We start from the raw sequence: 18,228 nt of genomic DNA, 5'->3' as shown, positions 1-18,228 counted from the left end.
TTCACGTGCCATGTTCTGGCACCTGTGCCAGGGGTTGATGACCCCTGATTCAAGCTCTGTGTAACTGCCAGCAATACAGGCAGAGAGAGCTATATTTGAATGTGTAAGTAGCACTTAGACATATAAAGTTGAAACACTATTTACTGAAGAGCTAGGCAGAATTCAACCTGTGCAGAGGAGTCTCCCTGCCTTTAGTGGGAATCTAGTGTTGTGATAACTTGGCCCACTCCCTGCTATGTTTTAAAAATGTTATAGATCAATGAAGGAAAACACTTTCCCCACACAAGGTATAATGAGCATATGAAACTTGCTGTCCCAAAATGATGTCAAAGCAAAGAATTTAGCAAATTGGATATTTACATGGATAAATACAATATGCAATTACCATGGTCAAAGCTAAAGAAAGGTTTAGGAATGGTATCCAACCTCGTATGTCAGGGATTACACCTCTGAGGTTTAGGGGCTTGGATGAGACCTTCACGGAGCAAATTGCTTCACATCTGCCTAACACAGAATTCTTACGGTAGAAATGTATACTGGCCACTCTTAGGAAAAGGTCTTTGAACTAGATGGACCTGATAAGCTGGTGCTGTGTGCACATGGAATCATGTGTTACCACCACCTAAAGAATGTGATCACCATCATCTTCAGTGGTAAAATGACTTTAAATGTTTACCTTGCAAACAACCAGAAAAGAGAAAAAGAGCCCAAAGCCACTGACGACAGGAAAGGTTGGAGAAATCTACAGCTGTGTGCCAGTGGTATGTTCAACTGTACCTTGTAAAATGTGCATATTAACCAGGTCCGATCGCTGAGGCCTGCTTCTGATCTTGTGCTTTAAATAATTTTCAGTCTGCAGGACAGAAACACAGAGCTTATTAAACCCCAGCCCCAGTTAGCAAATTATACAATGCTGGATCTTTCTTCACAACAATTTGAATGTTTCATGTTTTCTTGGGAAGGAAGAGAAACTGCCTCTTTTCTGAACCAGCCTAGAGGGCACAGTGATCTCACTGAGTGCCCAGGGTGGGGGAGGGGCAAAAGTGTGTGTGTGGGGGGAAGGATATGCTGACCACTGTAGACTGGGGAAGAGGGGCACATGAGTGAGGAGAAGGGAGTGCTTATTTTCCTGAGCTACTGCTGCTGCTGCGGCTGCTGCAACAGCTCATCAGCTTAGCCCAGGTGGCAGCAGACCTGTGACTGGACTCCCTGGGAACTGACCTGGGTGCCCTGTTTGCTCCCTCCAAGCTCCCCCATGCACACATACCCCAATGCACACATATAGGGTGCACTGATGTGCCTGCTCTGGCGAAGGCTCCTGAGGGAGGGTGAAAGGAGCACCGTTCCACTCACTCCACTCATCCCTTCCTATCAGATATACACTGCTTGTGTGGCAATGCCCTGCCTGGCTACTCTGGCAAGGGAGGGCAGTGCAGGCCCGCCTCTGCTGTGGCAAAGACTCCCAGGGTGTAATTATGGTGACCCTTCCTAGTCAGTGCTGGGGGTTGGTGCCCTGATTACCCTGTCTTAGTTACGTTTCTGAGCCAGCATGTTAAGTTGCATCTCATTTGCCAAGCACTAACTAACTCTGGGCTAAGGAATGCCCAGCAAAGCATACATATTCCTTGGTGCAGCATTGCACTGTGCTGTGATGCACTGTGCAGCTTCTGTGGCTGGGCAGGAGTAGTGCAAAGACTCCCAAGGTAAGGGGTGTGGATCATGGTACCCCTGTGCCTGGGGTGGGTGCCCTGTTACACTGCTGATTAACATTGGGTTATACTTCAGGAGAAGGTGAATTGTTACTTGTATGTAAATGCCAAAAACACCACCTACACAGCTAAAAAGCTGCCATTTAGGTACTGGCACATAAAGCAGAATTAGAATCTACTTTATTATAAGTAGAATTCTGCTGCAAGTGTCTCCAAAGTGCCAGATTCTTTATTAATCAAAAGGAAATGGCACCAAATAGAACAGGTATAATAAGATAATAGGATGGCAACAGCAAAATACACATGAGTAATTTTGTTGCAGCAATAGGAAATATAAATCATATTCCACTTACTCCTGATTCCCATTGTTATTCAGAAAATTTTCAGACCTAAATAACACAGTTTTACCTTCAGTTATTTAAATATCTCTTCTACTAATCCATGCAGTTTGCTAAATTAAAATGCTGAAGCATTGATTCAAGAAACTCATAAACTAAAACAGATGAGCTAGAATATCCAGTAACAAAGAATGATGACATAATTAGCATTTCTGGAACATGTTGGTACATAAAAATCAGTGGGATATGTTACTATCGGGGTGCATATACATGTGCAATTAATATAACTGAATATACTATATATTATATAAACTAATCCCAATGTTACAGTCTACACATGCATTCAAGTGCAGTAATTTACTGTGCTGCCAGATACCACTTGTATCTGATGGGACCATCTGGCAGTACAGTAAATTAGTCTACTGTGTCCTAATTGCCATTGCCATGCATGTGTAGATGGTGATGCTTTAGTGTGCAGCAAATTAGTCTACTGAGCAGTAAAGTGTCTTGTGTAGATGTGCCTGCTGATTATAAAATATACAGAAAGGAAAAATTAGCTCACAGAGGCAGTGGAGTATGACTGGGTGCATCTACATGCACAAATAGTGTGCCTGTATAAACCTGGATGCAGTTCATGCTGGAGTGAGCTGTTCCCAGGTGCACCATCTTCACATGTGTCTGGGACTGCAGCAGTTTAAGCTGGGGCAGAGCAGCCCTGGACTAGCAGCAGGCTCAGAGGGTCAGTCCTGGGTTCTGAGTGGCAGTGTTGGGCAGTGAAATGTCTGGCTGGGGCATAAGAGTGCCCAAATTGCAGACCTTCCCACCCTACCAGATCCTGCTGCCAGCTTGTTCTGCCCTGGTTCAATCTGCTGCAGTCGAGGTCACTGTCAATATATGCATTGTGGTGCAGTAAATGAGTTTGCTGTAAGATAATACTATTCCTGACAGTAGTTAATTAATTTACTGTGCCTTAATGAGGGTGCACAACCTAATTTACTCGTGTCAGTAGTCAATTAATTTACTGTGCCGTAATATAGGTGCATGTGTAGAAAGTGACATTTTACTGCAGAGCAAAGTAGCTCTGCAGTAAAGTGCATATGTAGATGCACCCACTGACCGCATCTGCATGAGATGCTGACTGGGCAGTTGCTTGTTATTACTGTGCAGCAGCGTTGCATGGCACAAAGAGTGATGTGATGCTACTGCTTTGTAGTAACAAGCTACTGAGCAGTCAGCATCACCTAAAAACTTTCAGCGATGCTACTGCACAGTAACTTGGTTACTATGCAGTCATTTAGTATTTGTATATACAGTACTAGTATATACAAGTACTAAATGACTGTACAGTAACAACTGTGCAGTCAGTATCTTGTGTAAACATGGCCACTGTGTCTGAAAGTTACCAAGGAATTTAGTAGGGTATGTTCTGAATACAGAATCACAAAGCAAAATCTATAAATTCAAATCCCATATTAGAAGGATACACATGAATGCTGCATACCCCCAGAGGCGAGGGGGGCATGGCAAGCTCTGGCAGGTGAAAGCAGCACTGTCGGCAGGGGGGGCAGTAAGCACCAACCAGTGGTTGGCGAACACCTATAGATGCTGCCAGCAGTGTCAGCAGCGATCACGGACCTTCCACAGATGCCACTGCTGGTGTTGGTGGCAAGGGCAGGGGTGGTGAGTGGCAACCACCCACAGCTGCCGGCAGTGTCAACAGCACCTTTTCACAGGGGGTGCATTGCTACGCTCAGGGGGTGCACGTGCATCTACATGCACTCCCTACGTGTTGCTAATGCCAATGAGGATACAAAAATACTAGTAGCGTTATGTTACCAATTTACAGATTAATAATCTACTAAATATGCAAAGATAAAGGAGATTAAAATGAAAACAAAATCCACCCAAGAGTAACAAAGCCAGATTTTGGGTGTGGACACACATAACAGTTGAACCACTCCAAAATGTCACTGATTAGAAACCAACTGTGTGACATGCTGTGGCTCCAACACCAGAGGGTGGTCATGAGCCACTAACCCAGCATGCCTTGGAATATGTGAGTGAGGTGCATGTGTGCTCTCACCCATGTTGTAGGGATTTCAAGGGGGTGGGTGACCTGGGGTTGGGGGCATTTTTCACTTTTCTGCTTTTACTTCTTTACTAAATATGAATTCAACAAGCTTGAAAAACCTGCAAATAGCTAAAGTCTATGGCATACTTGCCTGACTCTGGAGGGACAGTGCTTAGACTCACACTTTTTTCCCAGTGGCTGGGGAAGTCATTATGAAGTGCTGCAGTCAAGTAGGCAGTCAGCACACAGCTGATTGTAAGAAAGATAGCTCATCAATAGATCACTGATAAAAAGTACAAACAAAAGAAAAAAGGGGGAGGTAGTTTCAGCTGCATACCAAAGTGGTCAGTTATAGCAGTCATGTGTGTGGGGGATGATGAGTAATGCAGTGGGGGATGCCTGGAAAACCAACCAAACTCATGTCACACAACACTTGGTTTCCACACAACACTGTGTTTAACCAGCTTAACAGGCTCCTATGCCTGTCCACTTCAGTTTTAAACCATGTTTTATGTGTGTCCGTGTCATTTTATTACCACATATACAGTGGCTGAATGTCACTCTGAGCTAGATTGAGGCACCTAACTTCTATTGGAATTACCAGTAATCAAAGTTAATTCTGAAAGTCTTACTAAGAGCACTTGGACATTGGGGTCTTCATTAAGAAAAGCAATTTTTCAACATTTTGTAATGACTGGTAATAGAAAACAAAGAACAAGAGGCCTCTACTGGGCACATCTGCAAGAAACACTTAATGCGCAGTAGACTAATTCTACTGCGCATTAGTGTATCACAGCAAAACCCATGCTAACATGCTAATGCACAGTAGAATTAGTCTACTGTGCATTGTGTCACAAAAAGACTGTGCACAATTGCTACTGTGCATTAGTGCTGACTACTGTGCATTTATGTAGTGCCTCATCTTAGCCATACTAAATGTGCAGTAGTAATGGTGCATTAATGCAGTGGTAATGGTGGATTAATGTGCAGTAGTAATGGTGCATTAATGCACATGTAGATACGCCCACTGAGTCTTAAATAATATGCACAGGTAAGTTAAAAATAGCTATGACTGAGATGAGATTAAAAATAAACAAAGAGACAAAATAATTAGGAGGAATAAAGAGTCAATTTTTGACATGGCCCAGTGGTAAACAGTGAGATGCTATCAGTTTCTATTCCAGGAGAGTGTTATTTAACATATTTATTAGGACTCCATGCAGGGAAGTGAAAAAAATCTGCAGATGGCATGGCAATGTTTCAGGCAGCTAAAATGAGAACAGACTGTGAATAACTTCTGAGAGACCTAACCAAACTGCATGAGTAGGCAGCACAAAAAGTAAAGATAATAGTCAGTGTTGACGGGGAGGATTAAACACACTGAAAGGAAAGAATGTCACTAATGCACCTTACTGGATGCCAAATAACAGCAACCATTAAGGGAAGACACTAAGGTATCACTACAGGCAGCTTAATAAAATTTCTGGTTCGGGGACAGAGATGGATTAAAAAAAAACCCCAAACAAAATATTATGAAGGATAAGGAATAGGCTGGAGAATAAAAGTGCAATTATAATTGTATAGAATATAGTTATATACATATATATATATATACATATATATATATGCAGAAATATATATAATTATATATAACTGAATATCATATAATGATATAGTATATGGTATTATATAGAATAATTGTATTTTCTATAATGTTATAAATATATTATACTCCCTTTCCTGGAATAGTGTAATAAATTCTGGTCACTCCACAAAACAAAGTTCAGAAGCAGGCAATGAGAATTGTGAGATATGGAAAGTCTTTCTTATCAGGTGAGAGTGAAAAGAACAGGACTATTTAGTTTAGAGCGAAGATAAAATGGGTGTACATGAAATAGTGAATGGTACAAAGAATTAACACTGTCTCATAACACAAGAACAAGGAGGGGTCAATTAAACTGAAAGGCCAACTCAAAACTAGTATTTTTTACATAATGCATGATAAATATGTGGAATTCCCTGAAACAATATATCACTGACCATTTAGAATTCCAGTACAAATGAGGTACAAGTGAGAGTATACACAGTTACATTAGATTGGATAAAAAGTTTTACAAGAGCTATAAATCTTTATGCTTTCGAGTATGAAGCTTTCTGAGATTAGGAAGAAACATCCCTTGGGTAGGATATGTCATTATTGTCTTGCTTCTGGAGTATCAAATATTGGCTATTGTCAGAATCAAACAGGCAGGGTTTGAACCCTGGGCAAAACCTGTGGGAGACCAGGGAGGGCAGAGGTGCCACTGAGTGCTGGAGGGGCAGAGGTTCTGAAAGCCTGAGGGATCAGAAGTCTTACCTTCTCCCAAGACTCAAAAACAGTCCCTGGCTGCTGCTACCACAGCCCCAGCATAATTTTCCTGCCCTGGCTGTTATTTCTACAGGAGCAAAAGGGTGCATGTGTACTTGGGTGCTGCAGTAGCAGCAGCAATGCCAAGGATGGGGGCTGGTTCTGATGCTGGGGCATGGACTCCAAGGAGGTAGGGGGTGATTCTGGAGCTATTACTAAGTTGGCATCTGGGGCTGATGTCCAGCTCACCCACTACAAGTAATGGTATTGGCTACTGTCAGAAACAACAATGTAAGAGATCAAATGGGGCAAGTTTCTCTGGTGCCTTGTGCTGGCTATGAAAGCTGCGAAAACTTGGGCAGTGTCTCTTGCACAAAAATGCAAGACAATGGCTGGGGCAAGACTTGGTGGTAGTAACAAGCCTGCCACACAGAATATCAAACTCTGCTAATGGCTTGCAACCCATTAGGCATAAGAGAGAGAGAATTGCTTGTGGTACCCAACACCAGACCCATGCCATAAAACAGTAAGAGTGATGGTTTCTGTAAAAGGAAAATTTTTGGCAGAGACCTAACACACTCATCACATGTGTATCTCCAAGCTAAGAAAGCCAGAGAGAGAAAGGCTGAGTCAGTGTAACTAAAGGCAAGGAAACTACATATACACATTTCAACTGAACTAGCAACTAAAGAAGACAAAAGACTAAATACACATTTCAAGCAAAACCATTAAAAGGTGCACTGAATACAGGAAAAATGTCCTGTATGTGACATACTCCCATTTCTCAAAACAGGCATCCAATATCTAAGATGTTACAAAAGTCTCAATCATTCAGTGTATGTCTAGGGTTTTGTAAATAGATCATCACCAGTACAAACTGTTGCAAATAAGCCCCATTGATAAGCAAATACACAAAGACAGGTCCGGTGACTAATGCCTCTAAGCATCCTGTTTGAGTCAGTGGCTGTGAGAAACACAAGTCTTCACACCTAGACAAATCCAAAAACAGGTGCCAGGCAATTTGACAAATGTAACGTGATGGTCACACTTCTCCTCCCTGTTTTGTTCAGACTTTAATCATCCAACCATCAAAGAAAATGCATTAAAGCTGTACAATTAAATGGTATAAAACAAGACAGAACTGCCAGCAAGGTGTGCAGTCCAGGAAAAATCAAGAAGCCATACTACACCCAGCCCAAGAGTAAAGGCTGCAAGACTGGAATGGCTTCCCTGCCTGCATTGTTGAGAAAACACTGCTGCAGCTAAATATGTACTGGGATTCCTGTAATAGCTCATTTTATATTGGAAAACAGTCTTTATCTGTAATTTAGTTTTATAGTTTGTTAAACGAAGACTTTGTGCTATTGATCAACTGAATGTTGTGTCAATTGTTAAAGCACTAGGTTTAGAAATTCGATTTCTAAGTGCAACACCTTGTGTAGTTTCTAAAGTGATGTCACTACAGTCTTTATAATACTATGGAATCCTGCGCAGTGGATTTGCTGGTTGGATTTTGAATGGGGCGTGCCAAATTTCTTCTGTGACTAAAACCTAGACGTTCCTGGTTAGAAGGTCTTGCCCTTCTGCTCAGGCTCAGACTACATTTGGGATCAGGAAGGAATTTCACCCACTGTTAGACTAATATAGACTTGGGTGCAGGGAGGTTGCCTTCTTCTGTAGCAGGGGGAATGGCTCTCTTCCTTGGATCTCTCAAGGGTTTTTTTGACAACCACGACAGCTCTTGTCCTCCTTTATTTGTGGCAGGTGAGGGTGTTCTTGGTGGTTTGGGACAATGTGCCTTGTAGTTGTGTGACAGGGTTGACTGAAGTTTTAGGAACAGGTTAGACGCACTTGTACGGAATGGTTTGGATAGGGAAGATCCTGCCTTGGGCATGGGGCTGGACTAGATGATCCCTGACATCCCTTCTAGTCCTACTTTTCTTCCATGAATCCTGAAAGGCCTTTGGAATAAGTTACCACAGGTTGTGGTCAATTCTACATCACTTGAAGCATTTCACCTGAGACTGCATGTCTCTTTCTGAAAGATCTGTGGTATGGAGGAAGATGGGAGTCACAGGGCATCACAATGGCCACTGCTCACTTCAGTGTGTGAAATTTAAACTTATATAAATGGAGGATATTGTACACATTACTTGTGCTGCTTTATTATGTAGGTCCCCCAAGCTGAGAGATTGTATAGAGCAGCATTTCTCAACCTGTGGATTGTGACCCAAAAGTGGGTTGCAAGAATATTTCAAAAGGTTGTGAACAAGTGCCAGAAAAATGTGCAAAAGCGTGGGTTTCCCCTTGCAGGCTGGCAGTGTTCCAGCCTGCAAGCAGCTGCTTGAGGCATGGCCAGCACGCAGCCAGGCAGGGTCATGGGAACAGCCCCAGCAGCTGGACAAAGGTAAGTGTATGGGGAGCAGGGGTCAGAGGGCCAGGGCTTGGGGACTGTCAGGGTGGAGGGGGTATGCATGCATGCATGTACATGGAGGGGATGGGGTTGGGGAGAGGGGACAGGTGCCTGCCAACACTGAGAAAAGGTGGCTGGGCACCAAGGCAGGCCCAGGGGCGCGCAGGTCGGATCAAGCCATCGATCTTTGCAAATGGGTCCTGGTACGAAAAAGATTGAGAACCATTGGTCCAGATAATCACAGACTTCCCCCCACACCCGAGACACTATGCATGCACCTCTGGGATGTCTCATTTTAATGAATATTTATCTTAGCTTCTGCTAAAAACTTGGACTTATCTTTAAAAACTAGTGGTTTCTTTACTGCTCTTATCCTCTCATGAAACTAGTTTTTTATGGTATTTCTCAAGGGAGAATTACTCTATGCTTCTAACTCCAACCAAAAGAACAGTGTGTGCCCCTAGAGAAGTGTGCACAAAATGTGAGCTGTGCCCTTTTATTCCTGACACCCCACCTGGAAACTCTCCTCTAAAGAGTAAATGTCAGCAGAGCACAGAGCACTTTGGAGAAACATTTGGCAGACAGATTCATGAGAATATTCTGTTTAAAGGAAATTTGGGACCCTGACAGACATTACATTTAAGATGTAATTAACTGGTTAACCATGGCTTAAATCATGATGTGGCCATACATTCATTCAAATAATGGTGTGATAAAATCAGGAATAAGCCACAAAGTAACTACACAAAGTGTGTGCAAGCTTTGTGTTTGGTTCCCATCACACCTTTAATTGAACATATGCCCAACCCTTTCACCACATGGGAGCCTTTCAAGACTTCATGTTGTCCAGGGGCTGGGAGTGCCCCTCAGCTTATTGGGGCTCCCAGCCATGGGAGCACATTGTGCACTCCCACAGCAGGGAGCCCTGTCAGCTGATAGGAGTTCTCAGCTGTGGGAGCACACCATGGGAGTGCAACATGTGCTCCCATGGCTAGGAGCCAGGCTTGCTACTTGTTGGTATAGGGAGAGCCCAGGATCAGGCTCCCCCTGCATTTAGCAGTATTGCACATTGGGATTTGATGTGGGAATCCTACAATTAAGCCTCCTACCATGCATGTGTAGTATGGCAGTAGGGCTGCGTGAAGCTTTGGTCACTAATTTGATTTGGCCGAGATTTGGCCTGATTCAGTGGCCAAATCTCCAAATCCAAACTGAATCAGGAGACACTTTAATTTCTCCGAGTCGAACTGGAACCCTCTGAATTGATTCGGAGAGATTTGGAAAGATCTGATGATTCAGACATAGACACAGCTTTAAATGTTTTTTCTACATACCTCAAGGTACCATGCAGCTCATGAACACTGAGATGCTGAGGCGAAGGGAGTGTCCCATGGGAGAGTAGGGGAGTCCCCAGTACACTTGGCAGTAGACCTGGAAGTGGACCAGAAGCACTTCCAGTCCACGTTGGGGTTCACTGCTGAGCATGTGGCCTCCCTCCCCCCGCACTCCTGTGGGACGTTCCATCAGCCCTACTATCGCAGTTTTGGTACCTTGAGGTACGTAGAAAAAACATTTAAAGCTGTGTCTATGGCCGAATCACTGATTCTACAAATCAGCATCAAATCTTCCGATTTGGATTCAGCTGAATTGAATTGGGACAGTGGTCTGAATCAATGAATCAAATCGCTGTCCCTGAATCGGGCTGAATTCAAATCCGAATCGAATACATCCCGTTTCACACACCCCTGTATGGAAGGAAGTGTGATAGCTCAGATCTTGCATCAGATTCCATCGGGTCTTTTCTTTATCATCTGTCAGGGGCTTTATTCATCCCTTTACTATCTAAACACTAAACTACTTGGTTATATAAAGACCATGTTTATCTGCGAGATTTGATCTCTTGTAAAGGGTGAATGAGGTATTCTAAGTGTAACTTTGGTAAATGGGCATGAACCTTAACAAACCTCATGTATGGTGGGTTCAGTCCATCTACTGAGTTTCCCTCGATTCCCACTACTTAATGGCAGTATGTTTTGGTCCTCAATAAGCTCTTGGCCAAGGTAACAATGATTTGGGTGGTTCTATTTATAAACACCTGACTTGATACATCCTGGTAGTCCTGTTTCTTGGACGGTAGGTGTTTATTAGCTTCTAAAAGTCCCATTTGTTCAAGGCTTCTCAAGTTGGCATCTAGAACTGAGAAACTAAAAATTGCCAATCACTAGCTTATTTAGACACAGATATTGGAAGCTTTATAGCGAGGAGACAGAGACTCGATTGTGTACATGGACAGTAAAATACAGAACATTTCAAGGATGCTTTAGAATGCTTGAAATTCCCTAAGCAAACTAATTTTTCATAGATGCACTTCTAATTTTCATGTTAGCCATTTATTATTGCCTGCAACTCACAGTCAGTGACCTAGAATATATTCATTCACAAGAACATTTCCACAAGTTTCCAGTTAACTCATTTCCATAAATATCATTTGCACCATAGCTGCAAATAAATCTCTCAAAATAACTGAATGAACTGCTATAGTCTATTAAAAATCAGCCAACTGTATATGACACATTTCCCTTTTATGTAACCACACTACCATTATTGTTTTACATGCAGACAGACACAACTAATAATGACTATAACTGGGGAAAAGAAAGACGTGGGGTATGGACAGACACAACATCTGAAATGTCTCTGATGCCTTTCAAGCACTGTATGGGGGAGCAGTATAGGCATACACACCCTTTGAAGCTCTCCAAAGTTGGAAACACTCCAAAAATGATCCTGAAGGAAACAGGTACTATTTAGAAGCACTTCAAAATGAAGCATTTCAGGTTATATACACACGATTTATGGAGTGTGATAGGGAATTCCTGGGACTTCCAGCATCCCACATGCTCTATTTCCCCATGGGGGGAATGGGGGAAAGAGGAGGTAGGAGAGGGGGCACTGTGTCAGCTAGCACTCTCCTATCTAATCCGCCTCCACTGTCCAAGAGCTCCCACCTGCAGGAACTGGGAGACTCTCCAACTCCCAATCCCTGCATACTTCTCCACATCTTGTCTGTTGATTCTGGTAAGCAGCACAGGGCCTCCAGTCTTCCAGTTCCCTCTTCAACGGACGAGTGGAGCTGCAGCACCTAGGAGACCAGGAGCTGCAGAGCCACACTGACAGCCCAATGCGGGGAAAATGGAGCCATCAGAAGCCACAGCCCCTGTCATGGCTCCTGGCTGGACAGCATGCTGCTGTATGCACCTGCAGAGATTTTTAAGTGTTCCAGCTCTGGGTTGTGGCATAGAGCTGTATGTCTGTCCATGGTTGAAATCCTCCATTTTCTAAGTGCTTCAAATGGAGCTGTAAACCCTTCAAATGTTTCTTCTGTTTCGACTCTAGGAAAATTATACTAGAAGACCAAGTGGGATGAATAGGATTATTCTGAGATGAGCTAATCAAAATATATTTGATACCTGTAGCACATTAGATATTTGACTCTTAATTGTCATTGGAGCTTGACTGCATATATGTTCCTAAACATTTGTCTTGGACAGTGTGCTTTTACAACTGGGCATTGTAGATGGACTTTGCAGTGGGTTGGAAAATTGACATAGCTCCCAAATAATAAATCTAGTCAGAAGCTTTTCCAATGTCTTCTGGAAATAGACAGTTCTGTCATCTCTGCTTTCATCAGTCTTCAGGGAACTTGAATTTGGCTAGATACCAGGGTCTAGTGGGAAGAAGGCACATTTAGGAGAGATACATAGTTACCTGAGGTGCTTCAGTGGCCTGATAGATCACTGTGTGTGCTGCAAAGCCAAAAGTCAATCTTTCTGTGTGATCTACTGCCCAAGGTTGTCTTCCATCCCAGGGATTTATGTCATCAACCCTTCAGACCTCTCTTCATTCTGGCAGTTCTGTAGCTCAGGGCAGCTGGTCCTGGGGAGTGCCACCCCGTCAGAACTACTGCAGAGGCCCTTGTGCCCTGTCTTACCACTGGAAGGAAGTTCTTGAATCCCCCAGCTGGCTCTGTTTATCTGTTTACCTGCTAGCACTGTCTAGAAGGGGGCAGGGCATGTGCAAGCATAAAGAAACTTTCTTTTGGCCATACTACATTTGGGAACAAGAAATGATCCTCTACCCAGTATCCTTCACTTTCTCAAGCACTGACTGGGGTTGTGGTCATGAATTTTAATTGGCCACATGCAAAAATACTGAGTAAATGATGGGTTTTGAGCCCTGTCATATTTTGTCCTCCCTACTAACCTGAGCAAATGCCTACCTACGGAAAGCAAAACATCCTGAGCCTATGAGCAATGGTAGTTGGTCTCATGGCAACACGTTGCCATTGAACCCTGGGCTAGGGACTACTGCACTAGGAAGACATGGAGTGCAGTGCAATGAAATAGCAGCAGTAGCAGATAAGCAGGCGGCACGAGGGAGTAAGGTAGGTGTCAGTGTCTATACAGAGGTAGATTAATGAACAAGCATGTGTGTAGGGTCCTCAGTGTATTGCTAAGCCTGTGTGTGCGGGGACAACTTCAAAAATGAGGCAAATTTGTTTAAAAACAAAACCATGAGGTTTGGCCCCCAGCAGCCAGAAATCACATTGTTTTCTTCTTGGTGGAAGCAGTCTCCCACATCTCCCTATTATTTTGTGTGGGATCATCCCATGGTCAAAATTCAACCAGAAATTAAAAATGGAGAGCTGTAGCTCACCATCTGCTGCTTTAAGGAGACACTTCTGTTATTTTGCCTATCTCTGAGCCTTACTTGGTTAGACAGAATAGACAGCTGCCCTATCAGCATTCTCCCACCATACCGTTCTGCAGTTTCCTCTTTCTAGCTATTTGCCAGCTGAATTTCCTTTGTTTTTTCCTTGGTCTCTCACCTGCTCCATTCTTTCTCAGTGCCACCCTAATTCCCATGCCAGACCCTCTGTCTGGCCAGGTTCCTCTGACTCCTCATGGTCCCCTGTCTTGATTTCTAACTTCTTCCTGCTCCCTGCTGCTCCCATAGTCTATTCTTTACCCTTACACATTTCCTGGTCTCTCCCTGACCTGCCCATCATAACAATCTTCATTGAGAACAGCCCAGCTTCAGCTCCAACTGGAGGCAAAGGGAGACAGTGGTCATCTTTCATAAGTGCAGTAGGGTTTGTTGTAGCCATGACAGTCCAGGAAATATGCAAGAAGCAAGGGTTTCTGGGTGATAACTTTTAGTGGACCAACTCTATAGTTGGGAGGGATGTTGGACAAATTTTTGGGTACAAAGCTTTTTTTTTTGTGACCCAGACTAGAGGAAAGGCATTTTGCACCTGAAAGCTTGTTGAAGACCTCTCCCCACTATAGCTGGTCCAATAAGAGATATCACCCCCCAAAAAACTCTTTATTTTCACATCTGTTAGAACAGCAACTATGATTTAACTTACAAAGTATATCTACTTAGAAAATTTCAAATTTTGGTGGATAAAGGGATCAAACTTAAAAAAAAAAATCATAAAAAATAACCTTATTTTTTTCACCCAGCTATGGACCTAGCCAAAAAGTCCAGAGCTCAATATTTTTTCGGTGAAAATGGACATATGAAAATTATCCATAAAATGTTTCCCTACTTTTAACCAGCCCAACTATAAAAAAGCACAGAAATGCTGTGCACATCTTGCTGAGGGGAGCTTGTTGCTTCAGTCCTGTTGATGGTATTATGGAGACAGTTACCCTTTTACATAAGGGCAAATCTTTATGAGTTTGGAGTCAGAAATCAAAAACTAATAAGAACCCTTAAATATATGAAATATTGCAAAAACACTGCTACATCACTAGAGTTAGCAATATGGAATCTATGTATGTTTTGTGGGGTAACAGCTGAATTCAGCGGGCAGCATCTGTGTGTGGGTTAGAGCTATTTACTGGGAGGGAGAATTGTACTCAGAGTACTTGGCTTCTTTAGCACAGGCTCAATAGCATGGGGTATACATGGCAATTCCTTTACCACTGAGTTGGTGAGTATGTCCCCCAACAGTAAGCACTCTAAGGCAATGGTTCTCAACCTTTCTGGACTTGAGGCACCCCTCCATAACTTTTGTAAATTGAATGGCACCCAATTTCAAAAACTAATGTATATATTGCAGAACTTACCTCCTTATACAGGGGCTGAGCTTTAGGGGTTAGGGATCATCCAGGCAGGGATAAGCCTGAGCCTGGCTTATTTGCTTGTCTTATCTTCTTATTGCCTGACACCCCATGGCACCCTTCAAAGGATCTGGCAGCGCCCCAGAGTAGCCTGGTGCCCTGATTGAGAATCACTGATTTAAGGCCTACTTTAGATTGTTGATTTGCTCCAATTGGAGCCACTGGTGTGATAATGCTGGTACAACCCCTTTTGTTAGCAGGCAAAGCAACAAGGCAGACATTTCTACTGCCTCTAGTTCATCTCAGTGGCAGCTTTCTATCCATTTAAGTATCAATTTTGGCACTTACATACAGATAGTGATTCTATTTCACCTGCAATATGGACATGTAATTGTGTGCATGTAGACTGAGTGGGTATTTATGTGCGTATTGTAGATGTATACCTGCATCTAAGCACTGACAATGTAGGATGCCAGAAATACTTGACTAGCAGATGGAGGAAGAATGCCCTCCTGTGTTTTCATCCCAAGACTGGAGTGTTTAGAGCACTTAGGCAGGATGTTAGAGACCTGAATGCTATGTCCCCTTGCCCAGAAGGTGGTTAAAGTTGGCTCTCTCTGACTTCCTAGCACAGCACTCTAACCACCATGCCACAGTATGTAGACTGGCCTTCAGCACTCTTTTGAAACCGGCAGCCAAAAGAAGAAGCTATGCAAGGCCATGAAAAAGAGAACAAGGTGTGTGGCCAAGTGAATGACTGCTGGCTCTGGGATTTTAGCTTGAACCCTTAATCCCAATGGTGTAACTTCCCCACTGTGCTGCCCTTCAATGCAAAAGACACTGGCTCAGCTTCAAAATCAACTCTGGAGAGCAGTTGGGACAATGAGTTGATGCTTAGAGCACTGTGCTGGGCAGTTAGAGGATGAGTCTACACATGCACATGAATAAACTCTGGAGCTTATTGCTTTGGAGTTTTTTGCTCCTGCATGAGCTATTTAAACATGCATCTAGGAACAATTAACTCCAAAGCAATCAGCTCTGAAGTTTATTCATGCACAGCATGTGGAGCCTGGTCAGAGCAGCCCCAGCTGGCAGAGGACCTGGGAAGTGGGGAGGGGGTCAGCCTGCCAGCCCAGGGCTGCTCCAACTAGGCTCAATATGCTATGGAGTGGATAGCTGGGGAATTAGGGTGCTTCAGCACAGGGCTAGCACCCTTGTGCTTGAGCCAGCCAGGTCAGCATTTACATGTGCGCTGTGATGCACAAAAAAACACTGTAGCAAGTACTACTCTGCTATAGAATTTATTAGTTTCCTGTGCCCTAATGGGGGCCCGTGTGTAAATGCTGAGACATATATTGTGAAACTAATTAGTCAGCTCTGCAGTAAATGTTTCATTTAGACACACCCAGAAAGATGCAGATTAAACCCCTTGTGGGCAAGAGTGGCCTAAAATTCAGATCTCTGGTTTCACAGTTTTGGGGGATAAAACCAGAGAGACCTCTTCTCCTACCACCACCTGGTCACTTTTCATGGACTTACAGCATTCTCAGTCTATGTATACAGGCTTGCATGGCCACTATGTAAAGAAAGGGTAATAAAGGGCCAGGGAGATGGACAGAAATGTACAATGGAAAATAGAATTCAGTTGCACCTGCTGTGTTGGAATCTATTACTTGGTCAAGCAGGGATAAACTCCAATGGTGCCAGTAGCTGGAATTTAACCTGCCTTTACCTTGAGTTGCACTGGCATAGTAATGGCTGTAATTGGTCAAGAAAATTCCTAATTCAATTTATTCAAATGTATACAAATAAAAGGTGGAGTGTTGGCATTTTTTCCTGAACTTCCTAGAAGAAATGAGAGGCCAGCTAAGGGATTTCCATAACTTGCTCCAAGAATCTCTTCTTTACCCCAGGGATCAGTCTGATCTCCCCTCTTCATCTCTGTAACCCAACTCTCACATATTTCCTAAATTTCCTGGATCACTAGTTTACACATATTTCCCCTAGACAGTATGACATAGAGGACCACAGTGCAGGTAGAAGAGAAGACCTGAGCCAGTAATTTTAATGGGAGCAAGATTAGGCTTAAAGACTATAATGTTTCTTTTTTACAGATTCTCTTTCTGATTCTACAGGAATCTATGCAGACTTGTAAAATAATATGTGAATTGATACAGCATTCATTCATTCATTCATTCATATAGATGTTTTCAGAATTTACCTTGGCTCTCTCCAGGCTTCTCCTTTGTTCATGGAATGCAGATGGACTTTTTAGTGCTGCAATAGGAAACAGAAGCACAATCAGCACAGCAGTGGTAGCAAGCAGCCACTGGTATATTCAAAAGCAGCATTTTAATGGATGGTATAAAAATAGCAACACAAACTAGCTGATCTCTTTATTGTGCTATCTAAAAATAATTCAGGAAAGCTATGGGAAATCCCAGTCTCTCGCAGCCAGTTTGTGGCAGGAGAGCAGAAGGGATGGTGAGCAAAGGGCGAGCAAAAGACACATGGACAGGTGTAGGCTTTGCAGCTTGGTGTTCTACAGGATACGTCATAATCCAGGTGAATCCAGGTGCAGCTTTTACCTGGAGAGCTTTTTGCAAATTACAGTGCCATGAAATGCTGCCTGAGAACAAAGTGGAGAGTGGGGAAGAGGAAACAAGGGATCAGTATCCAGGAGAGAAAGGAGACCTTGCTGAGAACTTGCCAGGAGGTCAGAGCCTGTGGATGGTCCATACTGTGAAGCCTCTAGGGTAAGGAGGCTCAAGCAAGAAAGGGGAACCTAAGAAAAGGATCTCATTACTCTTCAGTTAGAATGCAGCAAGAGCAGCCTCACTGGCACCTGTATAGTCAGGACAGAATTTGGAGGGTTCTATTATCTGTTCTTTGCCCCACATGCTCCTCTCACTGAGTACCATCATCCTTTCTGTTTGCAAACTAACTCTCCTTCACCTCTACAACTCCTATTCTATGAGCAACACAGCTTTGGTTCTGCACCTTGGCAGCTCTCCACTGTGTTTTACTGAGAAACATATTTTATTCAGCCCAGTGGGGTGTATGAAAAGTGTTGATGACACACTGTATAGAAAAACTTTGCATAAGGGGGCCATTGACACAGCCTGGGCACCAAAGTCAGCAGGCTGCTCTGGTCACCACTTCCAAACACTTTGGCTTTCCCTAGAGAAGGCTTTCCAGGGAAAAGGGAATGGCTAGACTTTT

The 18,228-nt window shown here is 43.3% G+C and overlaps 1 protein-coding gene across 4 annotated transcripts in view; it reads right to left on the bottom strand.

The window, feature by feature from the left end:
* MYOCD (myocardin) overlaps positions 1–18,228 on the bottom strand; it is a 94,974-nt gene that overhangs the window by 50,585 nt on the left and 26,161 nt on the right. For all 4 annotated transcript variants that reach the window (XM_090061062.1, XM_090061058.1, XM_090061060.1 and 1 more), the window contains exons 3-4: positions 17,228–17,283; positions 778–853 (exon numbers count right to left, since the gene is read on the bottom strand). In XM_090061062.1, the coding sequence (XP_089917188.1) occupies positions 778–853; positions 17,228–17,283 (132 nt within the window). The remainder of the gene's footprint in view (positions 1–777; positions 854–17,227; positions 17,284–18,228) is intronic.

Source organism: Crocodylus siamensis, chromosome 8, assembly GCF_052110815.1.
Source record: "Crocodylus siamensis isolate JL-2025a chromosome 8, ASM5211081v1, whole genome shotgun sequence".
NCBI lineage: Eukaryota > Metazoa > Chordata > Crocodylia > Crocodylidae > Crocodylus > Crocodylus siamensis.
Note: the sequence above shows the minus strand (reverse complement) of the source record. Positions and strands in the feature narration are given on the sequence as shown.